At 37.9% G+C, this 26,514-nt stretch overlaps 2 protein-coding genes across 4 annotated transcripts; one reads left to right on the top strand and one right to left on the bottom strand.

Moving 5' to 3' along the window:
• Window positions 1–2,829: 2,829 nt before the first annotated feature.
• On the bottom strand, window positions 2,830–10,035 carry DNAJB9 (DnaJ heat shock protein family (Hsp40) member B9). Of its 3 annotated transcripts, none has more exons than XM_045062883.1 (3): window positions 9,840–10,035; window positions 6,722–6,948; window positions 2,830–5,728 (listed from the first exon to the last, which is right to left on the bottom strand). In XM_045062883.1, exons 2-3 carry the CDS (start codon window positions 6,936–6,938, stop codon window positions 5,277–5,279), a joined length of 669 nt encoding a protein of 222 aa, XP_044918818.1. In that variant the 5' UTR covers window positions 6,939–6,948; window positions 9,840–10,035; the 3' UTR covers window positions 2,830–5,276. The 3 variants fall into 3 exon arrangements, with proteins under 3 accessions (XP_044918818.1, XP_004742008.1, XP_004742007.1); XM_004741951.3 differs by lacking the exon at window positions 9,840–10,035 and adding an exon at window positions 9,339–9,447; XM_004741950.3 differs by lacking the exon at window positions 9,840–10,035 and adding an exon at window positions 9,198–9,327.
• On the top strand, window positions 9,595–18,108 carry THAP5 (THAP domain containing 5). Its single transcript, XM_004741949.3, has 3 exons — window positions 9,595–9,804; window positions 13,917–14,109; window positions 14,612–18,108. Exons 1-3 carry the CDS (start codon window positions 9,725–9,727, stop codon window positions 15,521–15,523), a joined length of 1,185 nt encoding a protein of 394 aa, XP_004742006.1. The 5' UTR covers window positions 9,595–9,724; the 3' UTR covers window positions 15,524–18,108.
• Window positions 18,109–26,514: the final 8,406 nt, after the last annotated feature.

Here is a 26,514-nt window from a genome sequence, read left to right as displayed (position 1 = left end):
CCAAACTTCTGATCTTCCTTCTTAAATGTCTTTAACCTGTGGCCTTCCTCATCTTAGTTAATGGCAACTATCTTTCTGGTTCTCCATAAACATCAAGCTTGGAATCATCCTGTTCTCCTCTTTCATGCCTATGTCCAAACCATAAGCAAATCTTCCTGGCTCTACTTCAGATTATGTGTGGTGTCCAAACACTTTCTACCACCTCCACTGCTACCATCCTGGTGTACTGTGTGAACTGCCGCAATTCCTCATTCCGGAATACTGAAATAGCCTAACTGGCGCTCCTATTCTACTGTCTCTCCACAGTCCATTATCAACACAGCTGCTACAATGATCTTTTTTAAATGTACAGAAGGTGAAGTCATTTATTGCTCATAATTCAGCTATCACATCACATTTCAAGGCCAAATTCTATACAAAAGCCAAAAAGCCCTATATAATCTGTCTTGCTCCCTACCCTTACTACCTTTATGAACTCATCTCCAACTACTCTTCCTTGTTCACAGGCCTCAAGCTACACTGGCTTTTTTGTTGTTCTTAGAACTTGTCATACATGCTTCCATCTTCCATGCAAACAATTCAAACCTATGCAAATCCACCTTCTCAGTGAGGCTTACACTGACCATCCTGTTGATAATTGCAACATGTGCTTGGCCTTCCTGCCCTCTCAGTATTATGATCCTCCTTTGTGCTACATTTTTTTCTGTAGAGTTTATCATCCAACGTAGTAATTTACTTATTATGTTTATTGCCTGTCCCCTTCTACTGGAATGTAAGCACTGGCACCCTGTGACATTATAATGAGTAACAATAAACAGGACGACACAACAAATTATCTACTGTAAAGAAGTAAAAATAATTTTCCCTCTTCCTTTCCAGGTTGTTGACTGAGATACCTCTTCCTCCACCCCGCCATCTTGTAAAAAAAGACAGGTTAACAGGAGAAAAACAAACAGATGTTTAATAACATGTATACCTCCTGTATACATTGGAGATACCCAGGAAAACACAAGTAATTCTCCAAAATAGTTCAAGCTATCACCTCAAATACCATCTCTAGAGAAATATAAAAGATGTTGGGGTTGAGGGAGCCAGTTATGAAAGGGTTTTGGGTAACACACTGTAAAGGTTGTAACAGCAGTTCAAGTCCATGACTTCTCCATTGGTCAGTTTCTAGAGATTTAGTCATCCTCCTCCTCCTAGTGCAGAGGGAGACACTCTTACAAATGGAGATTTTCCTTACAAATGTAAATGTCTTCTACAAAAGGCAACCTTGGTTTTCCTTTCCAAGAGGCTCCCTAGGATTTTTTTTTTTTTTAGAAAATTAATCAGCCTAAGATAATTCTTTTTTTTTTTTTTTTTTTTTTAAGATTTTTAAAATTTACTTGAGAGAGAGAGAGCACAAGAAGTGAGAATAAGACTCCCTGCTGAGCAGGGAGCCCGATGCGGGACTCAACCCTGGGAATCCAGGATCATGACCTGAGCTGAAAGCAGTTGCTTAACCAACTGAGCCACCCAGGCACCTGTGTAAGATAATTCTTATGCCTAAAAGGTGGCATATTCTGCTTTTCACTAGATACTTCCACCATAGAGCAAGGTCTGGAGAAAAGTTGAGGAGGAATTTGAGTTGCAAAGTTGAGATAAGAGAAGAATCTGAATTTTGTAGAAGGGTCAGAGGCCGCAGGGCAGGAACTTACATACCGGGTATCTACTGTTACCTTTCACTGACTTTGGTTGTAGTTGATGTACACGTAAATTGCTTCATCCACCCTTTCTGACACCATCATCAGATGGAAAGAAATCTTGGGAGAAGCAGATTAGGTAAAACAAGGACCTATGCCTGATTCACTGATGCAGTATTTCATCAAAAGTCTGGTAATGATAAAATTTTAAATTACTTCCTAGTATTGCAATTATCTCCTGAATTATATTTCTTCATCGGGATTGGATGTTGGGGTTCCTCTTCCCTGCTATTAGTTTTCTTTAAATATCTGATATTCCTTAAGCATCTTTTATGAAGGATTACATCAAAATGCAGATGCTGTGAAAAGCAAATTTCCTCAGCAATTACCTATGCCTGCATTAGACATCCATTTTGAACAGAAGCTATGGTTAAGTTGTTAGGACATTTCAACCAGCAGGCACCTACAAGTGAGTATGTGGTCGGCATGCAGAAGTCATTGTTCCCTACACAAGCCCAAGTAAGGAGGCTTACTCTGGGATTGGAATGCTGCCATTACTCACCCTCGACATCCCCAAGTGAAAATTCACTTTACCTACATTCTTTCTATGGCACCTCAATATCCTCCCTAGGAATAATCTGTATCTTTGAAGAGTTATTCTCTTAGGCTTTACCCTTAGGTAAAGAGTTATTCTCTTAGGCTTTACCCTTAGGTAAGTCCTTAGGACTTACCTAAGGGTAAAGCCTAAAAGCTATCTCAGTAACAGTTTGGCTGGAAGAAAGAAGGGGGGGGGGGGTAACCCAATGCAATTCTTAATGAATTAGCACGATTGAGGATTGGCCCATTCCTTCTCTTTGTCTCCTCCCATCCCCACCCACCCAAATCTGAGCCTTAAAACTACTCCAGGACACCTTGGCTGTGATTATTTGATTTTTCTCTCAATCCAATTCGTTCTGCTTTATACCTTCCTGGACTATCTCACAACTCCTCTTGTTTTCCAAGCATTTTTATGACTTCACTCTTATATCATCTGCCATCGGAACCAAGAGAGAGGGGAAACAATCATGGCTGGTGATTACATTCAACCTCTCATCTGGAATTGAAGGGACCAGCATCAACATGAATATATAAAACTTTAGAAACCTACTAGTGGTACCAGTATCTTCTTTATTCTGTTTGGCAATGGTCTCTTTTTCCCCCAGTGTGTTCTTTCAATTGCTAAACAAACTTCCATTTCAGAAAATTAAAGTAACAACTCCAGGAATGTACACATTTTTAGTTGTCCTTGGGCAACCTGAATTTTCACAGAACTAATCTCAGAATTGAAACTGAAATTCACAGCACAAAAACTGTCTAAGATCAACCATCAGATCAGGAGTTAATTATACCAATTCTAGAGCACCAAAAAAATCTCATGTCTACTATATGCCCTAAAGCATCCAATTCAAGACATATTCAATCCAAAAAACTTGAAGAATTACAGAAATGTGTTCAAGACAAAGACTAAAAGTCATGTTTTATATATATAAATATGTTATATATATATTATATATATATATATTACTGTTTTGCCTAGAAGCAAAAAAGAGACTGACAGATTTCATGAGTTGATTTATGTAGGGAGTATAGATTAAGTTATTGCATTGGTCATTTTTTAAGTACAGAAGAAAAAGTATAAGTTATGGAGGAAACTTCTATATTGATTACTGGTCTAATTTCCAGTACCTTATCCATCAAGCCACACAAGTACACACACCACATATATCCTTAGATTACCTACGTATCTTTTTGATATTTAGTTTGTACCTTCAGTGCGTAATGACTCAGGGTCCATTTTTTCCTTGCAAAAATTATGCAAAAGACTCAAAAGGGGGATTTTTTTAAGAGAGAGAAAGAGAAAAAGAAAGAGGAAGAGAAGGGGGGGGGGTTCAAAAACATGTTCAGAATGGGAAAAACAAGGAATAATCCAGGCCCTAAAGAAAAGGGGGACAGAAGCTAATAATATAAAGTTAATCCTGACTTGAAAAATATTTTTTCTTGCCTCATTCATTCTATTGATAGGATTCAGATTATCCTTAGACCAAAATTCAAGGTATGGCTATTTTCTGGTTATCAAACAAAAGCAGTAAGTATACCTTCCAGAAAATAATTTAGATACATAGATTTAATAATTTCATCTCCTTCAGAGTTTTCAAATTAAAGATTATAATCAACAAATATAGCTTTATGCAATGTCTCACCTTTTCCCCAATGAGGCCTAAAAGAGGAAAGAATACTTGCTCTTAGCAAGCAAATACAACAAAATTATAATTAACAAAATCTTTAAGCTACCAAAATTTTGAGGGAAGAGGATGATAAGAAAGTAAGAGAAATTACCAAATGTCAAACAAACAAGGCTGTATCAGGGTTTTCAGGTTAATCAAAAGTAACTTCTGGAATATGGTCTACGGTCAGCATAAGCAGCCCCATTGTTTATATACCCTCCATAGCTCTAGAATTACAGCATAAACTTTTAACAATAAAATGAAAACCGAGAACATCATATTGTAAATATTATATTTCTCTCACTCACACACAATGTTGTATGAGACTTTACTAGTTTTAATATGTATCCATAGGATTAATACTCATATGGAGTATAATGCAAAAAGTGCTGAACTAAAGAAATAAGTCTATATGAAAACAAAAGCACACATTTCTTAGGATTTAAAAATATTGCACATAATAAGGTTACACAGAAATTACTGGCTGTTTTTACAAACAGAATGAGGTATTAGTCAATCTCTAGATAAAGATGAGTGCAAAGAAGAGGAACCACACACACACACAAAATACATAAATCCATATAAGACTTAGAGAGCCAACAACAAAGAAAGAAATGTGAAATGATATATAAATTAGCTATGATTTCTACACTACAAAATCATTAGCCAGGGACCAAGCATGTAACAATCTCTTGGTAATAATTCAAAAGTTTTCAACTTTCTTTCAGCCAAATGGCTATGAGCAGTATGATCATTTCACTTACTCCAATTTTACTGCAGAAAGGTACGGTTCTGTGGTAAATATTAATCTATTTACTTTCTAAAGTTTTCAGTGGAAAGATACTGCTATCCTTTGCTGAATAACTCAATTACAGTTTCGTGTACATTTAGCAACCCAAATCAGAGATGCTGCAGAGCATGCAATTTTAAATTAGCAAAGGTTTCACTGCAAAAACCATTCAAGTTCACACAATTTAAATCTACAATAAGTTTCAAAGTTTAACCTTTAAATATATATCAGGCAAACTCAATCTTTTCTTGGTAATAAAACTGGCCACGCAAGTAAGCCCGAGGGCAAGTAGAGAAAAAAGACCAGGCAGAATTATAGTATCTTTGTTGAAGAATCTTTCCTATCAGGGAAATTAATAATTAGCTATTTTCTACTGAGTGTTGCTGAATTTGTCAAAAACATTTAAATACATTTAATATCTATATCAAGTTAAGTGAAATCATGCACTTGTCAAAATAGTTCACAGAAAATTGTTTCGCATCAAAGGGTATTGAAGAAAAGTCAAATAGTTGGCTTTAGTGAGAACAGAAAAATAGTGAACTACTGTCCTGAACAGTCAGTGTATGTAGTAACCATATTTCCTCTTCGTTGAGTCACAGTCCTGCAGTGCTTGCTAGATCCGTGGAATCTATTTTCAGTCTGTACTGTATGCCGATTGGTGGTGTCAAAACCACTAAAAGAAAACATTTTCTCCATATCTTCAAACATGTCATCAAACAGTCCACCTCCAAAAGAAAACTCCTGGAAATGATGTCTTTGTCTACTGGAACCATCCTGGCGTGTCTGGAAGTGATTCTCAAAATGCTTCTTGGACCGAGTGTTTTGGTTTTGACCAAAAAACCCAAAGTCTTTAAATAAGTCATCAAAATTGAAGTTAAATGATTGCCCAAAAGGACTTCCGTTACCTCTTTGTCCTTTACCATTAGTAAAAGCACTGTGTCCAAGTGTATCATACTCTTTTCGCCTATTAGCATCTGAGAGTGTTTCATATGCTGAAGAAAATAAAAATACTTTAGTAACTTAAGATAATGAAAATTGCATATACCCAAACCTCTTCAGATAAGTGAATTCAACTCTCTATTTTAGGGAAGGATTTCATACCACCAATAAAACCAAAACATTACAAACATAGGGAAAAAGAAAAGTTAAAATGAAAGTTACAAAAGGCAGGGCTTTTGTCCTATTTACTGTACAGTATCTACTGTCAGAATAATGCCTGCCCCTAGTAAATATCTAATAAATATTTGTTAAATGAATGCTACCATCACTTACAAATAAGCATGTGGGCAGTAATTATGCAGTTATTTTTCATATTATTTGGGTAAAAACATTACTTGTATAAACAATTTAATGGTCCAATATAACCAATCAAGAATTCAGATTTTTCACTTCCTTACTAATTGAAGTGTTAAAGTTTATCTCCAACTCTCTACTCAATTACCTTCACCACCATTAGTTACTGAATTCTCAGGTGGTCTAATTTGTTTTAAAACTAGTCTTAAATCAAAATTTGTTTAATATTTTTCCTTCAAAGATAAATGTAGCTTTTAAGTATAGATCAAGTGAAGAAAAAAACCCAAAACATTTCAAAGTCTATTTAAATTTTTTATACTTAGTATTTTTGTATTTAATCTCCATATTTGGTAAAAACTGTTCCATAAGTTAGCTTCCAAGTTTTGGGTATCTAAAATTCCTTTTAACTTGGAAACAATAAGCAATTTCATATACAACAGAAGAATAAAGTGATACATTTTTAACAATTTAAGATCTATGTGACAATAAAAATTTATTCTACCACTCAGCTATCCATCCTTGAATCAAAGTAATTGTGGTAGGAAGATAGTCTCAAGAATCTCACTTTATTTAAATGTAGACCCCATCCTGCCACCAATCATCGCAGTATCTCCAAATACATACACTTCTTAGCTATCATTCTCCCTTACTAGTTAGTATCTGTGAGACCTCAGAGATAGCCATTTACTTACCTTCTGCAATCTCTCTGAATTTTGCTTCAGCATCAGGGCTCTTATTTTTGTCGGGATGGTACTTCATGGCCAACTTGTGAAAAGCTTTCTTGATTTGGCGCTCTGATGCTGATTTTGGCACACCTAAGATATCATAGTAACTTTTTGATGCCAAAATTAATTCCGTTATCATTAAAATGCAGATCGCAAAGACGAAAACTGACTGGGGAGTAGCCATTTCTAAAATCCTAAAAAAGAAAAAAAATTATTCATGAAGCTATTCTTAAGACTTTTTCTTTTAAAAGAAACCAGTGGGGCACCTGGATAGCTCAGTCCTTAAGCCTCTGCCTTCAGCTCAGGTCATGATGCCAGGGTCCTGGGTTGAACCCAGCATCGGGCTGCCGCTCAGTGGGAAGCCTGCTTCTTCCTCTCCCATTCCCCCTGCTTGTGTTCTCTCTCTCACTGTGTCTCTATCAAATAAATAAATAAACTCTTAAAAAAAAAAAAGAAAGAAAACCAGTGAACTTTTAGGATACAAGGTATATTTAATGTAGTATCAACATGTTAAGTATATAGTAACTGTCCTGTGCTTTTTCCCCATGTTATTTCATTTCACAGGTTTTATTATCTCTATGTTGGTTGTAACTTTTTTTTTTTTTTTTTTTTTTGGACAGAGAGAGAATACAAGCAGGGGAGCAGCAGAGGGCGAGGGAGAAGCAGGTTTCCCACCAAGCACGGAGCCGGATGTGGTGCTCCATCCCAGGACTCCCAGGACGCTGGGATCATGACCTGAGCAGAAGGCAGCCGCTTAAGACTGAGCCACCCAGGCACCCCTGGTTGTAACCTCCTTAAATGCAAATGTTAATTCAACCAAATTGAGAAAAAAGTCTTTCTTCACTTTACCTTTTCACTAATACTCTGTGGTCATACACAGAACAGTAACAAAAGTATTCAATAATGTTTTTTACCAACAGACACTGTGAAGACTTATCATTTGTAAACAATGTAAAAAGGGTAGAAAATCCAAATAATTTTAAAAAGGATGTCAATTTTCCTTTCAAGAATCCATATTCTAAAAGTATTAAAAATAAAAGTATTTACTTCAGGGGGAAAAAAGTATATTACCAAGATAAACAGCCCAGTATATGTGAATTGGTAATCCTCCCTCCCTAAAGCACCAACTTCAGCTTTCATTTCGGCAAGGTCAGCAAGGGTTGCAAACAGAAAATCTCAGTATCATATTAATACTGACAATATGATAGACTGTAATAATTTTTTCATTGCAAGATCCCAAATATTTAACCAGAAAACATGTATTAATGGGTTTTGTTAAAAACTCATAATGGCGGGACGCCTGGGTGGGTTAAAGCCTCTGCCTTCGGTTCAGGTCGTGATCTCAGGATCCTAGGGTCGAGCCCCCCATAGGGCTCTCTGCTCGGCAAGGAGCCTGCCTCCCCCTCTCTGCCTGCCTCTCTGTCTACTTGTGATCTCTCTCCCCTTGTCAAATAAACAAATAAATAAAACCTTAAAAAAAAAAAACTCGTAATGGAATTATTTCTGCTAAGGCTACCAGAAAAATAAACTTTCACAGTCTATACTTCAGATAAGTTAAATACTTATGTTCAAACTTCCCCGAAGTCATTTAAATATTTCCCTAACCTTAAATAAGCTTTCCCTAAGAATTCAACTTGGAATTCTAGACAGTATAGATTTAATGACGAATGTGATCCTGTTTTTTGAACTCTGTACGAGGAGTTAACAATCTATGATGACATAACTAGGCTGACGAAAGACACTACGGTTTGTGGAAACCGCCTGCCTTCCTCTCCTGTGGCCTCTTCGGAGCGTAATTAGCAGAAGGATTCCTCCCTTCCAAAGAGTTACTCGTACTCACGGGTACTAAAGATCAAGTACAACCCCTTCGTTTAAAGAACGCAAACCGAGGGAGTACTGGGGCCGCCACCGGGACTGCAGGCACTTCTGCAGTCAAAGGGCGGGTCTAACACGGACAGAGAGGCACACTGCTGGTTTTAATAAAGCTTACTCCACTGCTCAAGTGTATTACCTGACACTTTCTGAGTAGGCCCACGTTCGTATTATACTGACTTCCACCCAAGAGGGACCCACCGGACGGCGGCCTGGGCCTTACGCCCAGAGCCGACGGCCGGCTGGGTTGCGCCGTCCAGGCTTCACCCCGAGACGACCGATCCTCGTCCGGTCCGTCCAGGCACCGCCCTCACCGCTCTTCTCCGCCCGGAGGCCAGCCCTGGGAGGAGCTGTCCGACGCCCGAAAAAGCCGGCTGCCAACCCAAAACACAAAACGCCCTTTTCTGTGGTTTGGTCATCTCCTTTTTCCTAAACCCTCAACACCACCAGGCAGCCTGAAGCCCTTGCGACGACCGTGGCGGACGCCGAGGCCAGGTCAGGCCACAAACACCGGCCGAGGCCTCGAAGACGCTCTGACCACCCTCCCCGCGACCCCGGCCTCATCCCTCACCCGCTCCCTCCGACTGCTGCTGCTCCTCCGCAGAAGAGGCGCCGGCCGACTGACGAGCGGCTCCACACGGCCCGGCCCTTCGCCCCGGTCTCCGAGGCCTCCCGCAGCCGGCGCGCGCCCCAATCCCGCTCGCACACAGACCTAGCACTCCTCCAGTCGCCGCCGCGTCCCCTCTCAACCCGCTCCTCACTGGCCGGCGGCCCGCAGCTGCCGCCACCTCCGGAGAAGACCTACACGAAACGCTTCCCGATTGGCTCTTGCTACCCCACCTGACCCTGGCGCCCTACGCGCACGTGGAAAACTGTTGTTGCCGCTCAGCCTGTGCATCACTTCCGGCCCCAACCTCCAGAAAGGGCGGTGCTGCAGCCCGCAGAAGCGGAAGTGAGTCGACGATTGCGACGCCTTTCCGCTCGGCCGATTCTGGCGCAGGCGCAGTGCCTCGTGAGGCCGGGATTTTCTCCTATATCTTGGCGAGGAGGTTCCCGGGCCCTGTCGCAGGCCCTGATTTGGGGGGCCCCACCCGAGCGATGCCTCGGTATTGCGCAGCGGTTTGCTGTAAGAACCGTCGGGGACGAAACAGCAAAGACCGGAAGCTGAGTTTTTATCCGTAAGTTGTCCCTGGAGCAGAAGTGTCCGCCTTACCTTTGGACCACGGTCCTGTGGCGTCTGGGGCTAGGGTTTGAGGTGTCTGGAAATTCGTCCTCTGCTCTCCCAGCGTGTTCCTTCACTGCGCCGGAGGAGGACGCGAAGGCTCGAATTTAGTTTCCCTAGAAATGGGTCCTAACTGAGCAAGGTCGCGGGGCTGCTGGCGAAGTGTAGGGGCCTTTTGGGGGTGTTAAGCCCTTAAAAATGTGCAGTTTGGGCGGTGCTCCGTGGTTTTCGGAGTGTTTTCCCCACCTCAGCTGATCTCCTGTGTCATAAAGGGCGTTAACCACCAACTAAGGTACACCTCAAACCTGCCAAGCGGCAAGGTGCACCCAGCAGTTAACCTGCGCCTTCTGTGAGGTTACACAGATGTTCCTTAATTACATTTTTTCTCCCGAGGAAACTAAGGGCTTTCAGAAGGGTTATTGAAAGTTTTGTAAGAGAGCCGGAATTACAACCGGTCTCCTGCTCAGGGCTCTCTATATACTCTTCATTCGTACAGAGAACAGGGTAACTGTTGTGCCAAATTCCTGCTGCCAGGAACTAGTTCCGTGAAACCACAGAAGTACTCATTTTTATTTAGAAGAACAGGGAAACAGTATTGTGTAGGCATTTAGAGTCCAGGCTCCAGAGCCAGACTCAGTGGGTTCAAAACCTGGCTCCACTACTCTGTAGCTGACCGACTTTCTGCAAATTATTTGAACTCTGTATGCCTCAGATCTTTCACCTGTAAAGTGGAGATATTAATCGTACCTACTTCATGTAGTGTATAAATAGGTAAAGGAGCACTTGACATTCAGTGCGTGCTTAATATACATAAGAATCAACATATTTACAATACTCTATTTCCTTTTTTCTTGTTTGTGAAAATATATCATTTAGCTCTAACCTGGTCGTCTTTTGCTCTCTCAGATTTTTTTCTAGCTATTTTGTGAAGTCTGTTTATCTTTAGACCAGAAGCTCTCTGTTGATGGACACGGTTCCTTTCCATTATCTTTTTTTTTTTTTCCTTAAGATTTTATTTATTTATTTGACGGAGATTACAAGTAGGCATAGAGGCAGGCAGAGAGAGAGGAAGGGAAGCAGGCTCCCTGCTGAGCAGAGAGCCCAGTGCGGGGTTGGATGCCAGGACCCTGGGACCATGACCTGAATTTAAGGCAGAGGCTTTAACCCACTGAGCCACCCAGGCGCCCCTGCTTCCCATTATCTTAACTAGTGGGAAGAAACCTGATAACCTGAGATAATTCACATGTGGCAGTATTTCCAGGATTGTTTCCCAGTTGAAGCCCACAAGGTGCAGAGAGGGATTTGCGGGGAAATGCTAGTATCTTGAAAGCTATGGCTCTTGAAGGTTTGTAACAAATCAGGCGGAACTTGACTTAGCCCCATTTCCCAGACTTACTCAGCCTTCATTGCTGGGGGGGGGGGGGGGGGGACCAAACCTGACTCCCAGATTCCTTAAATCTTTCCATAGTTACCGATTTATTTATTTATTTATTTATCTATCTATCTATTTATTTATTTATTTGACAGAGATCACAAGTAGGCAGAGAGGAAGGCAGAGAGAGAGAGAGAAGCAGGCTCCCAGACTTACTCAGCCTTCATTGGGGGGGGGGGGTGGATGACCAAACCTGACTCCCAGATTCTTTAAATCTTTCCATAGTTACCGATTTATTTATTTATTTATTTATTTATTTATTTATTTGTCAGAGAGAGATCACAAGTAGGCAGAGAGGCAGGCAGAGAGAGAGAGAGAAGCAGGCTCTCTGCTGAGCAGAGAGCCCGATGCGGGACTCGATCCCAGGACCCTGAGATCATGACCTGAGCCGAAGGCATCGGCTTAACCCACTGAGCCACCCAGGCGCCCATAGTAACCGTTTTTAAGGAGGTTAAAATAATAATATCAGAGGAAGTCAATTATAAAGATTTTTTTTCCTCAAAATGTAAATTTACTGAAACTGGATTTTTTATGATTTTTTTTATTTCCATGTGTAATCTGCCAAGTAAAAGTTGAATCAGTTTTATTTCCCTAATAGCACCAGACTTGAAGAATTGAATTTGTTAATGCTAACACTGTAGCAAGCTGTACTGTATATAAATTTGAGAATTCAGCTTATGTGTGCATATAGTCTTGAGTTTATACTGTGATTATTTTGTGCCTTTTTGGGAATTAATAAGCTGGTGAAACAAAATTACTGAACAAAATGAACTACTGCAAAGGTACTAAGTTGTTTAGGAAACCTATTCCAGAAGACTGCTTAGAGGTTTACCTGCTGAGAAAGCACTGCATTCCTGTTACAACAAGGATATTCATAGAGTGATTTTTTTAAAATTGTTTGGTAATATAGTATATAGGAACAATAGAAATAATTAACAGACAGCATCCTTGTACTTGAGATTACATGTGAAAGTATTGTAAAGGGCGTATTCTCAGTTTAGATGTAGCAGTAAATGTATGTACTTTTCTATGGCTAACAGAGTTCAGGTCCTCTGAAAAAACTCTTTGTCTTTAAATGCCTTTTCTGGTTATGTTTCTTATACTTAGAACCTGAATTCTTGATGTGTGCAAGGTTAAAGAATTTTCAAACAATGTGTGAATGTTGTATCTGTGGTGAGAACTTCAAAGATAGATCATTGATTTTTCCATATAAGTGTATTGGGGTTAAAAATTATTTCCTATAAAGTACCCATATTCCCTTTTCCTTAGCATCTTATAAAGTTATCAATATTTGCTGGGATGGGGGAAGGCATGCTATTATAAACCATAAACTAAATGTCCGGGATTAAGAGGGAATGTGTAATTGCTGCTTTTTTGTATGAGAAACCTTAAGTTACCTTAAGCCTATTTTAAATACTAATTAAAAGCCTAATTAAATTTTAGGCTTTAAAGCCTAATTAAATTTTAATATTTTATGCTATTTTTTTAAAAACCTTAAGTTTTTTTTTAAAATAGGATATTAGACTGTCTCATAAAATCATTGAAAGAAACAAATAGTGTTAACTGTTCAATACAGTTTTAACTGAAATCTCTTTAGACTGGTAGGAAAAAGTTTTCTCTCGTTTTTTCATTGGCCCAGTGTTGCCTATAAAATACATTCCAGTGTGTTAGCACCAACTCTAAATAAAGATTATTGTTGGCACAGGAACAACACATATAAAGAACTGTCTTACCTATCTCTTTATTTTCTCCTTCATTTATTTCATGTTAGAGAACATCTGAGTGTTCTTTATAACGTGTTTAGTTCTTGTGTCAGTTTTCTTTCAAAACTTGAATTTTAGGGTTCTCAGTTTAGAAATACTAGACTAAATTACATATGGGTAGAATTGAGGCTGACTGTGGTAAAGGGAATAGAATATTAGTGGTTTTATAAGATTTAGTAGTGATTGTCAATTAAATCACTTATTTGAACTTCTTATTTTTTTAAATGTTAATAAGAGCCTAAAGTTTAGTACTTCCTTGAATTACAGACAGGACACCATTTCACTTGTTGTGTCAGTATAGATTACATTTGAATGGGACTTTGTAATTTATATAGTTCCAGGCAAAATATACAACAAAATAAAAATAAAAATAAAATATAATGCACAGAAAATATGAGTAGATTTTATCCTTTGTTGGAACACATATTTTACTTGAAGGGAATTGTTATATTTTACCAGCCTTTTTTTTTTTTTTTTTTAAGATGTTACTTATTTAGAAGGAGAGAGCATGCATGTGCATGTGTGTGCAGGAGCAGGGGGAGGGGTAGAGGGAGAGAGAGAATCTCAAGCAGGCTCCATGCTCAGTGCAGAGCCTAATGTGGGCTTGATCCATAACCCCAAGATCATGACCTATACAGAAATCAAGAGTCAGATGCTCAATTGACTGAGCCACCCAGGTGCCCTTACCAGCCATTCTTCTGAAAAGCTTTGTCTTCTAGCTTAGTCATTTTTACTGTAGAGACGATGTAGTGATGCCTTACATGGTGTGGATTGTTGCCTTGCTTTTTTGCAGCACTCAATGCATAGATTACCTATATATGCATTCCTGGAATTTGCAAAAAGTACAGCAAAGTTTTCCTTTTTTAATTTCAGGTTTCCTCTACATGACAAAGAAAGACTTGAAAAATGGTTAAAGAATATGAAACGAGATTCATGGGTACCCAGTAAATACCAGTTCCTGTGTAGTGACCATTTTACTCCTGACTCTCTTGACGTCAGATGGGGTATTCGATATTTGAAACAAACTGCAATTCCAACAATATTTTCTTTGCCTGAAGACAATCAGGTATTGGAGGAAGAACATAGAGGAGTGGGGGATAATGCTGAGCTGGGTGGTAGGTTGCAGGGTGGCAGGTAATGAGGTTAAGGGAGGGAGCGGGAAAGGTGACTGCTGGAAAACATACTTAAGAAAAAAGGAAAATTAATTTACACTTTCACTAAAAGTATGGTAATTTAAAAAAATTTAAACCATTAAAAAAATTTAAACTGAAGAACAAAAGATAACATACATAAATCATTAAGTTATTAACATAAGTTAATGATCTGAGATTTTGTTACTAGTATTTGAGTGATCTGAAATATTTCCATCATGTATTGAATATGCTTAATACTTTTTAAAAAACACTTTAAAGTATGTATGGGTTGTTATATGCTTAGAACATTTTTTAACTGTGTAAATTGACTTGACCAATATACTGCTCAAAGTTATAATTAAATACTCAGAACTGACTAATAACAGAAAGAGGTTAGTGAGGACATCTTTAGAATTTGAAAATGTTATTTTCTAGGAAAAAGACTCTTCAAAAAAAAAATCTCAGAAGAAAAAATTAGATGATGAGAAAGAAGTATGCCTAAAAGCCAAGTCACAAGAATCATTTGCATCAAATGAGCTAAAGAAAAATACTGTTAATACAGATATTCTCCCTGAACACACAGAATTACTTAATTCATCTACTTTGGTGAAGCTACCAGCTCCAAAACCAGAAGGTATACAAAATAACATATTAACTCTTAATCTGGTTAAACAAGATATTAAAAAACCAGTATCTACCTTGGAAACATCAGTTACCCAAGACATAGATATAGGTGGTTTTCACACATCTTTTGAGAATCTAAATTCTACAACTATTACTTTGACAACTTCAAATTCAGAAGATATTCAGCCATCTTTGGAAACCCAAGAAGTGTTTGAAATAACTACAAATCATCTTGCTAACCCAAACTTTACAAATAATTCCATGGAAATTAAGTCAGCACAGGAAAGTCCATTCTTATTCAGCACAATTACTAAAACAGTTGAAGAATTAAATGCAAATAAAGAATCTGTTATTGCCATTTTTGTACCCACAGAAAATTCCAAACCAATTAATTCTTTTGTATCTACTGAAAAAGAAACCGTGGAAATGGGAGATCTAGACCCTGAAGGCTCCTTATATAAGGATATAGACTATGAGACAGAAGTCTTACAAATTGAACATTCTTACTGCAGACAAGATATCAATAAGGAACATCTCTGGCGGAAAGTCTCTAAACTACATTCAAAAATAACTCTTCTTGAGCTACAGGAACAACAAACTCTTGGAAGATTGAAGTCTTTGGAAGCTCTTATACGGCAGTTAAAACAGGAACACTGGCTATCTGAAGAAAATGTCAAGATTATAGAAAACCATTTCACAACATATGAAGTTACTATGTTATAGAGTGTAAAGAAGTTTTAACGCTATGGCTTATATGAGCTTTTGCGGCCAAACCAAATTACATGTAAAGTGAACTTTTTCCTGTATAAGTTCTCATCTTAAGCTAAGAAAGTGTTCTAACGTTAAAAACTGCATCCTGTTCTTGTAATGTTCATTTTTAAGGAAAACTAGAGAGTTCTTGGGCTGTAGAGAACAAATTTCTCTACTTGGTAATCTTCCAAATTGAAGTAGAGTGAATAAATAATATGATTCCTTAAATCAGAGAACATGAATATGGTGAAAGGAGCCCAAAAGACAAATTAGGCTCAGGTATCCGTCCTGATTCTACCATTGGCATATCACATGGGCAGATTACTATTGAGCCTCAGTCATAATCTGTAATCTGTAAAATAAGGGCACTTACTAAATCTAGTCTCTTTAGTTTCTTTTCTTTCTATTAAGATAACTTTCTTAATAGAACAACTTTTTTATAAGGTAATATATATATACATAATACTATATGTTGGCTGGTATTTGATGTTATTTACTGTTGGATTATCCTCAAAATTGAATTCTGTGATGTTTGATTGTTGACTACAGTTATTTGTAATAATAAAGGAAAGTACTCCTTTTATTATTTATTCCAGTTTAACTAAAATAACCATCCATTAGCCCAGTTCATGGGAGAGGTACTTGAAGCTTAAAACAATATGTTATTTCAGTACCTTATATGTAGCTGACCATCATTATACGTAGTCACTTAATCTTAACATTCTGTATTTAAGGTTATAATTTGTAAACCAAAAGTTTTAATGAGGTTAATTTTTAAAAAATCTATATATTACTATATTTTAGAAATCAGCTTTTATCTATTTAATGTGTAGCTTTTTAAAATGTGTGCTTTTGTTATTTTTAAAATTACAGAATGATAGAGTAGTACTTGATATTATACATGCCCACTTATATATATTTTATTAAAATTTATAAGCAAGAAACTATAGATAAGTGGTAATGTTCTTAGACAAGTAGAAAGGAATGATGGTGATATAAATAAAAATACTGCCTCTCTCCCTATGAATGTTTTAAAATGTGAAAGCAGACTTGGTTGGAACAACAGAAATGTGAAAAATAATGATCTTGGGGCGCCTGGGTGGCTCAGTGGGTTAAGCCGCTGCCTTCGGCTCGGGTCATGATCTCCGGGTCCTGGGATCGAGTCCCGCATCGGGCTCTCTGCCTAGCAGGGAGGCTGCTTCCCTCTCTCTCTGCCTGCTTCTCCGTCTACTTGTGATTTCTCTCTGTCAAATAAATAAATAAAATCTTAAAAAAAAAGGATCTTCTAAAATTGGCAGTTAATATAATTAAATGTTACTGATAATATTATTGAGCAAGTTCCTATCAACCTGATTCATACTTGTTTTATAAAAAATACTATTAACTGTCTTGGAGGGTTTTGAGAATTCTGTGAGTAACATGTTTTTAGTTCTGGAAAATAGGAGGTGCTCAATAAATATTAGTTGACTGCGTAGCAAATAGTATACTGATTATTTTGTAAATTCATGGTGATTATTTTTGGCCACACTTTAGTTTTTTCAAGCTAATAAAATTAATTGGTATTATATATAAATAAGTGCTAAATACAAATGTTGATTTAAAGATACCTTTGTTATGTGACCATGGGAGAAAAACAAACCCTTAAATTTTTGCATAAATTATGTGCAGATAATTGGTAGAGTTAATAAGATGTTTTTAAGTATTCCCATGTTGCATTTTACAGTACTTTTAAAAAATAAATAGTACAGATGAAAATAACCTTGGTAAGTCACTATAAAATATGTTCCAATTCTATTTTTAATTGTCTAGATTGTGTTTTCTCTTAAAGGTTGTAGTTTACTCAGGAATAATTAAACTAGTTGTGTTTCTTTAATCTTAATAAATTATAAATATTTAAGATATTTACTTGGCTTGCCTATATTCAGTTCAGGATGTTTCCAACCTGTTCATTTCTAAATATATTTGGGGGTTCTGCCCTACTTTATTTCTTAGTTGGATTATTATAGGGTCTCTTAACTAATCCTTGCCAATATTTTCAGTCCCTTCCATATCATTCTGTATTCTGCGGTCAGCTTTTTACTTCAGCTGTAGATCTAACTATATCATCCACTCATTACTTAACTTTCCCAACTCAGAAATTGGAAATTACCCTTGAATACCTACAGAATAAAGCCAAACTTGTTACCATATATGATCCTCTGTGATGTGCTTCATCCTGTGTTTTAGCCACAGTGGACTACTTAGTATTTTATGTAGCATTTTTCAAACATGCCATGCAGGTGACTTTCTTTATGCTTATTTTATAACCTAAATTCAGCCAGTGAATTGCAGCTTTGGTTGAATTTTGTTTCTTTTTTTCCAGTCAAAATTGTTTCCTTTCTGCTCCTCCAGGGCTTTGTTTTATAACATTGTAACAGTGTTTGCCTTTATACTTTTTTGTATCAGATATCTATGCCTGCTCTACTAGATTGTAAGCTTTTTAAAGCAGGGTTTTCATTAATCACTAGTTTCTTTGACAATATAATTTACTCAATAAATGTTTGGATGAATATTTTGAATTTGCCTACTTGTTTCTTGTCACTTAAAATCAAGAACCTTCTTACAAGATGGGTCCTTGATACCTTTAGAATGTTTAGGGAAGGACATAGATCTTCACATAATCTTTGAAAATTCCATGTCTTCAGTGGACAGTATAATTTTACCAAGTGTCTGCTATGCCATCTATGAATTGATTTTCTTGTGGAAGGCTATTCCCACTCCAAAATATTTTCTGCTTTTCATCCTATATAATTAAAAAGGAAGTAAGTCCAAATATGGCTATAGAATGTATCTTATTCTATATTCTCTTGTGTATTCCCTTAACAAGAGGTGGAATTAATTTCTCTACCTTTTTTAATCTGGTGGGCTGTGTGAATCCTTTGACCAATAAAATACAGTGAAAGTGATACAGCCAGTCAATCTTAGACCTTAACTGGCCTGGCAGCTTTCACTTCCTCTTTGGAATAGTATTTTAGAATGCCAGATGCCCTACAAAATGTGTGATAACCCTGAGACCATGCTGGAAAAGCCAAAGCCACATGGAGAAGCTCTAGAAAATGATACATCAGACATATTAGTGAAGAAGCCAAGAAGCAACTCTATTTCTATTACAGAATCGTGAAAGACAGTAATTGAAGCCAAAAGATCCCTGGAATTTGAGGAGAGGGTGTGAAGACATGTTTAAAAAAATGCAATTAATATTAAGAAGTCATCCCACAGAGCTTGGCCTTTTCTAAACTGTCAAAAAAGATTCTATTCTCTAGAGAGGATGAAACAGAAGTTCTTCAGAAAATATAATGGGCAGGGATGCCATACTGAGTAGAGGTATTAAGTGGAAGTTTTTTAAGTTGAATTACGAGCTTCAACCCAGCCTCTTTCACGTACTTGGTTTCCAGAACTATGGCAACCAAGCTTACACCCAGTAGTTTTCTCTTGGGATTTTGACACACTCATGAGAAAAGAACCAGATTTCACATCGGAGATTCTGAGTCCAGCTAAGCCACTGCAGCAGTGATAATTCATCTTTATTGCAGCAAAATCACTTGAGAAGTTTAAAATTTTTTTCCTTATGCAAACTAGCTAAATCGTTCTGGTATAAAACCCGAGTATCTGTGGCTTAAAAATTTCTAATTATTCTCATATACAGCAAAAGGTGAGAATCCTTGCTTTATAGTAAAGCTTATGGAAACAACATCCCTGAGTACAGAGATTTTCATCATTGTCCTGTCAACTGACAGTCAACAGTAAACAAAGTTAATATTAAAGATAGCATCAGACACATGAAAAAATGTTCATCATCACTAGCCATCAGGGAGATTCAAATTAAAACCACATTGAGATACCACCTTACACCAGTTAGAATGGCCAAAATTAGCAAGACAGGAAACAACGTGTGTTGGAGAGGGTGTGGAGAAAGGGGAACCCTCTTACACCATTGGTAGGAATGCAAGTTGTGCAGCCAATTTGGAGAACAGTGTGGAGATTCCTTAAAAAATTAAAAATTAAAAGTTAAAAATTGATATTCCTTATGACCCTGCAATTTGGTATTTATTTTGTAAATACCAAAATATCTTTGGTATTTACCCCAAAGATACAGATGTAGTGAAAAGAAGGGCCACTGTACCCCAATGTTCATACCAGCAATGGCCATGGTTGCCAAACTGTGTAAAGAACCAAGATGCCCTTCAGCAAATGAATGGATAAGGAAGATGTGGTCCGTATACACTATGGAGTATTATGCCTCCATCAGAAAGGATGAATACCCAACTTTTGTATCAACATGGATGGAACTGGAAGAGATTATGCTGAGTGAAATAAGTCAAGCAGAGAGAGTCAATTATCATATGGTTTCACTGGAGCATAACAAATAACACGGAGGACATGGGGAGATGGAGAGAAGGGAGTTGAGGGAAATTGGAAGGGGAGATGAACCATGAGACACTATGGACTCTGAAAAACAATCTGAGGGTTTTGAAGGGGTGGGGGTGGGAGGCTGGGGGAACCTGGTGGTGGGTGTTATGAAGGGCACATATTGCATGGAGCACTGGGTGTGGTGCATAAACAATGAATTCTGTTACACTGAAAAGAAACTAAATTTTTTGAAAAAGTAGTAAATAAGAAGAAAGCTGCAATTTAGAGAAAACACTATGTAAGTAGAAGAAATATTAGGGGAAAGAATCCAACTATACCAAACATTTACTGAGAAGTATGTTGCACACTAGAAAACAAAAGCAGTAATTTTTTTTTTAAAGGTTTTATTTATTTATTTGACAGAGATTGAGAGAGAGAGAGAGACAGAGATCACAAGCAGGCAGAGAGGCAGGCAGAGGCAGAGAGAGAAGCAGGCTCCCCGCCGAGCAAGGAGCCTGATGCGGGGCTCGATCCCAGGACCCTGATCATGACCTGAGCTGAAGGCAGCGGCTTAACCCACTGAGCCACCCAGGCGCCCCGCAGTAATTTTTTTTAAGATGAATATTAATGAAAATAAAAAGAGCTCTAGTAATTTAAAATGTGGTATTAGGGACTCTAAGGCAGGTTTTTGTTTTGTTTTGTTTTTTAAGATTTTATTTCTTTATCTGACATCACAAGTAGACAGAGAGGCAAGCAGAGAGGGAGAAACAGGCTTCCCACTGAGCAGGGAGCCTGATGTGGGGCTTGATTCCAGGACCCTGAGATCATGACCTGAGCTGAAGGCAGAGGTACCCAGGTGCCCCGGGGCACATTATTTTTAAAAAATCAGAACTTCAGACACAAAAAGATTTTACCGACTTTCAGCAAGGGAAAAAACCATAGAGGGTCAAGAATAGAACAGCTTCAAATTTCTGAATGGCTACACTGGAAGCAAGAAGACAGGAGATCAATGATCTGAAAATTCTGAGGTAAAAAGATTGCCAAGGTAGAATTCTATATCCAGAGTCTCAAAATGTTGCCACCTCTGTATCCTCTAAAGCAGCCTTTGGAAAATGCATCCTACAGAAATAAGGCCATTAAAGAAAATCAAGAGAATGGCTTCTAAAGATATTTCCTAGATGGTAATTTATCATTCAGTTGCTCCAGAGATTAGAAATAAGAAAAAGGAAATCCATATCAAGAAAGAAGCTGAGGAAATTACAAGTTCGTGGTTAGGGGAGGTCCCAACATAACAGCCTGATCACAGGCCTACAGAGCCACCAGTCCAAACTGCAGTCAGACTCCGTCAAACTTGAGGTCAAAAGGCTCAAGGAGGGCACCTGGGTGGCTCAGCGGGTTAAGCCTCTGCCTTTGGCTCATGTCATGGTCCCAGGGTCCTGGGATCGAGCCCCGCATTGGACTCTGCTCAGCAGGGAGCCCACTTCCCTTCCTCTCTCTCTGCCTGCCTCTCTGCCTACTAGTGATCTCTTGTCTGTCAAATAAATAAATAAAATCTTAAAAAAAAAAAAAAAGGCTCAAGGACAGAGTTCTTCAAGAAGATGAAAACTGATAGAATAAGTAATGTGTTAACACCTTCAGAGGACTTTCACATACCTGGGGTAGAATTGAGGGTTGAATTAATAATAATTACAAAGAAAACTATACAAACAAATCAGAACAGATGTTAACACGAAATATGTAGAAAGGTCTAGCCATCATATCTTAGTACAAACTGTATTTACATAGTGGAAATAATGCAAATGAAATACAAACACCAATACATTAGGAAGAAAGTGTGTGGGTGTGCATTCATGTTTGTTCTGGGGCCTGGAGCAAGGAATAGGATGATGTAATTAGAGAAAGCCAAGTTCTCATCAACCGTGATGGAATATCAAAAGATAATGCCTAAAGGCAAAAACTTTAAAGATAGCAATTAAACATGTTGAGATAAATAGGTAAATACATAAAGAATCCAGATATATCGGGGCTCCTGGGTGGCTCAGTGGGTGAAAGCCTCTGCCTTCCGCTGGGGTCATGATCTCCGGGTCCTGGGATCTAGCCCCTCAACCGGCTCTCTGCTCAGCGGGCAGTCTGCTTCCTCCACTCCCTCTCTCTGCCTGCCTGTCTGCTTACTTGTTATCTCTGTCAAATAAATAAAATCTTTAAAAAAAAAAAAAAGAATCTAGATATATCATTAGAAAGATTTGACTGAAGAAATGAAGGACTGCAGTTTTTTGTAACAAGGCATAAAGGATGCTGACTTTTTAAGCATATTTTTAAGACTAATGTGTTTTTTTCTATTCATCCTTTAGGACTGACCTATTCATTATTTTATCTAGAAAGTCTTCATTTGCCTTTCCAAATGCCCTCTGTATTCAGTCTATTAGCTACCTTGTCTATTAGCTACCTTTACTTATCCTTGTCATAATACCTATCTTCCAGTATCATTATTGCTTCTTTACTTGTTTTTATACCCCCAGTATAAATTTTCATGCCTTCAAATTGTAAGCTTTTTACAAGCTTTTAAGTTTTGTTGTGTAACATAATTTTTTTTTTTTTTAAGATTTTATTTGTTGGGGACAGCATGAGCAGGGAGAGGCAGAGGGACAGGGAGAAACAGACTCTCCACTGAGCAGGGAGCCTTTTGCAGGGCTCAGTTCCAGGACTCAGGGATCATGACCTGAGCTGTAGGCAGATGCTTAATCAGCTGAGCCACCTGGGTGCCCCTAGTACAATTTCTAATACAGAATGGGAGCTCCATAAATATTTGTCAAGTGAACAACTTGTCATGTACTAAACCATACTTCAGGAACTATTTTGTTGGATCTAATTCTGTCTCCACATTGAGATAGTCACCAGATAACCAATTTGCAGCTCCATGATTCATTATGGCCCCATTATTCTGGCAGGCTTTGTTAAATTCATTATAATGTAAATTATGCTACTTATATTTTTTAATTTTTTTGAGTTTGGAGATGTTACAACATCTAGTGTCTGCAGTTTGTAATCTATACAGACATTTTCTATCAATTTCACAAAACTTGAGAACTAAGCTCTGACATGTGGTAATACTTTAAATCTTTCTTTGGCATGCTGTATATAGTACCTAGTCAGAGTGAAGTAGCATTCCTTCCAGACTTGACTTTTGTAACTTGGAGTCTGAACTACAGGAAGTCTCCAGAAGGGTCACTAGATCCCCTAAAATTTAATGCAAAATATTACATGTATAGACATTTTTCTGGAAAGAGAAACCATAATTTCTATTATTTTAGGAAAGGGATAAATGACTCCAAAAAATTTAAGCAATGCAATTATACCATATATTTTACATTGTGCCATAAATCATAAATCAGAAGCTTTTTACATATTTGATTCCCTAAGCACTCTGAAACAAAAAAATTGGGAAGGTTCTGTTCTAGATTTGAATACACACACACACAAACCCCCACCGACTTAGCTAAGTGGAGTAGAACTGGGATTAAAAGGAAAATCAGCCCATATCCAAAAGTGGGCTGGGTAAATTCTGCACAGAATTCTTAAGAGTTTCAGACTAGTGTTATTTCATATTTTCTGACAAATAAATTTTAATGTTTAAATTACTATATAGACCGTCAGAAAAATAAAACCAAAGAGTATGTAAGTACTATTTTGATTATTGGGAAGTACTATTTAAGCTCAGTTCACTTGTATATTGGTTACTGAAATATAATTCAAATGAGAAGAAATGGAGCAGGACCCAATTTCAGAGGAAGCCTAATCTTTCTTTCAGCGCATGGTTCAGATTTTCATTAATAAAAATGTGTAGTGTTTTAATATGCACAACAGGCTAGCATATCGTAAGTGTGAAATGAGGTTAATTTTATTGAACTTGCTAACTTGCTTAGTCTAGGTGAAAATGAATTTACTGACATGAGACTAGAACATATCTGAACTATGAATGAAAAAGAAGTCAATCTGTTCAATGATGGAATATTAAAATATGAGAAGGAGTTTTTGACGGAATGAGGTGGAGAAGCAAAGTGCCTCATTCAGATTTTCCAAACAATCCCCAGTCACTAAATAGGAAAGCATTCATCTATTACTCTTTGGAATATTTAATGATATGTTAAAGAGAGATTTGGTTTGCTTTGTTAAATTTGGTGCTTTGGAGGTCTGAATATCAAAAGTTGGCATATCAACTTGCAGTCCACCTGCAACTTTAGTTTTATTAACTTGGGGAATGAGAAAATGTGAAAGGAAAATATGTGGTAGAATATGGGAGGGGCGTAGAGCTAAGACTCAGGACAAAAAAATCTGTCTTGCCACTGTAATATAATCTAGTCTCCTTTGTCAGTAGGCAGAAGCACATTACTGGGTATCATCACAGACTGTAATATAATCTAGTCTCCTTTGTCAGTAGGCAGAAGCACATTACTGGGTATCATCACAGAAATGCATTTCTGAAGAAAAGTACTGTAATCAAAGCCTTTTAATGAGGAAAAAAAGACAGCCAAACCAGTCCAAGTCACACGGAGGTAAGCTGCTCCTTCCTTAGCAATAGCGAAATACTGAGGATGAAGAGACACCTCTATTCAGAATAGAGAGTGAAGCACCTAGTTTTAACAAGTATTGGTTGGTAAGGGAGAAATTGCTCCAAGCTTAGATAAAGTGGTCCCACAAATTTCTCCTTTCTGTCTTCTTCTGTTAATCTGGGAAAAACTGAAATAAAAACTTCATGGCGGCGGACAGGGTCGGGGGGTCGGGGGAAGGGGTGGCTTCTATGTATCACTGAAGAACGATTTCAGATGTCACTTTTTTTTTTAAGATTTTATTTATTTATTTCACAGACAGAGATCACAAGTAGGCAGAGAGGCAGGCAGAGAGAGAGAGAGAGGAGAAAGCAGGCCCCTTGCAGAGCAGAGAGCCCTATGCGGGGCTCGATCTCAGGATCCCTGGATCATGAGCTAAGCCGAAGGCAGAAGCTTTAATCCACTGAGACACCCAGGCCCCCCAGATGTCACCTTTTCTATGTGATCACACACACCAGATAGTTGTTCACTCCTCTGTCTTCACAAACTCTGTGTCATTATACCTAGATCATTATTTGTCATAATTACTGCCTTACTTACTTAATTATTTGTCATAATTACTGCCTTAGTCTCTGTTTACATTGCAAGTTACTAAGAGTTGGAGATCAACACTTACTCATCTTTGGCACTATAGAGAAGGAAAAAAGTTCTCTGCCTTCAGAGCATTCAGTGTCTGGGCCTGCAAAGAAACTTGATAAAAGCTAGATTAACCAGAGAAAAACAGTTTATTAGCACATTAACACATGCATGGTACATATATGTGGGATAACTCAGTGGTGAATTCAAAGGGGGCTGGTCAGAACCTGGGGTTTATATAGCATCTTTTTTGAGAGAGAGGGAAAGAGCGTATTTGCCCATGTGAGCAGGGCAGGGGCAGGGTGGGGGTGCGGTAGGGTCAGCAGAGGGGGAGAGGAAGAGATTCCTAAGCAGACTCCATGCTGAGTGCAGAGCCCGACACAGGGCTCAATCTTAGAACCTCAAGATTTTGATCGCAGCTGAAATCAACAGTCGGATGCTCAACCAACTGAGTTACCCAGGTGCCCTGCTTATATAGCATCTTAACAAACAAAAGCGATAAGATAAAGGAAAAGCAATTGAGGTCCCTAGGGATGGAAAGCTGTGAGAAGGTAAAAATATGGGGGAAGATAAGAGTTGTTTCAGTAAGATTTTGTATGTAGCTTACTCTCATGCTTCTAAGAGACTAGAGTTGTCTCTGATGATTTGGAGTTATCCTGCTCTTCCTAGTGTAAGAGAGGGCTTGGAAGTTTTTTGTGTCTGCATCTGAAAACAGTTGTCTTCATCTGAAAATAGTGCTTATGGCAAAGTGGTATGTTTTAGCATGAATCCTTTTGAACCTAGTAAGTCCTCAGTTAGTTTTGGAAAAACATGATAATAATATGCTATCTCTTATGGCTGTATTTGAATGATGGATGGTGGACAAATTATATTGGCTTATGCTTAGATATAGTTACTTTTAAATGCTATAGAACTAACTTAAAAAGAATTTTAAATTGTTCTGTTTCAAAGCCTGTTCTAATTTTGTGCTGGCTTTTTTGCCCTAATATGTAGCATCTCAAATTTAGCTGTTAACAGCAAATAGAAGAACCTTAAGGTAGTTAAAAATATGGACATCACTGTTTTCAATTTGAGGCCCCTCCCGGAAAGTCACAAAATATTTAATCCAAAGTTTCTCTTTTCAACTGCAATGTGTAGAATGATTTAAAAATAAATAAAACTCAAAAATCTAAAAATCCAGTCGTGCTAAAGATAACTTATTGGCCATTACTGTCTTCCTTATGTTGGATTTACCTGAATTCTAAACTGAAATTTAAATCAAGCCTTTAATTCTATACCAGATAGTTATCTTCATCTTGAGGAATTTATCTCTTGATTTGGATTTTATTTTATGAAGTTTAAACTCAAAGAACTTCAAAGACACATTATTTCTAGATGTCTTTGATTCAGTCA

This window comes from Mustela putorius, unplaced genomic scaffold, assembly GCF_011764305.1.
Source record: "Mustela putorius furo isolate JIRA1106 unplaced genomic scaffold, ASM1176430v1.1 tig00003845_pilon_pilon_pilon, whole genome shotgun sequence".
Lineage (NCBI taxonomy): Eukaryota > Metazoa > Chordata > Mammalia > Carnivora > Mustelidae > Mustela > Mustela putorius.
The sequence above is the reverse complement of the archived record's forward strand: the minus strand, read 5'-3'. Positions and strand labels throughout refer to the sequence as shown.

Bases quoted from the DNA above. Each gene is read 5' to 3' on its own strand.
- DNAJB9 (XM_045062883.1), bottom strand. From the start codon at position 6,938: ATGGCTACTCCCCAGTCAGTTTTCGTCTTTGCGATCTGCATTTTAATG. The intron at 5,729-6,721 runs GTAAGTAAATGG...TATTTTCTTCAG, and splicing joins ATTCAGAGAGATTGCAGAAG to CATATGAAACACTCTCAGAT.
- THAP5 (XM_004741949.3), top strand. From the start codon at position 9,725: ATGCCTCGGTATTGCGCAGCGGTTTGCTGTAAGAACCGTCGGGGACGA. The intron at 9,805-13,916 runs GTAAGTTGTCCC...TTTTAATTTCAG, and splicing joins CGGAAGCTGAGTTTTTATCC to GTTTCCTCTACATGACAAAG. The intron at 14,110-14,611 runs GTATTGGAGGAA...GTTATTTTCTAG, and splicing joins CTTTGCCTGAAGACAATCAG to GAAAAAGACTCTTCAAAAAA.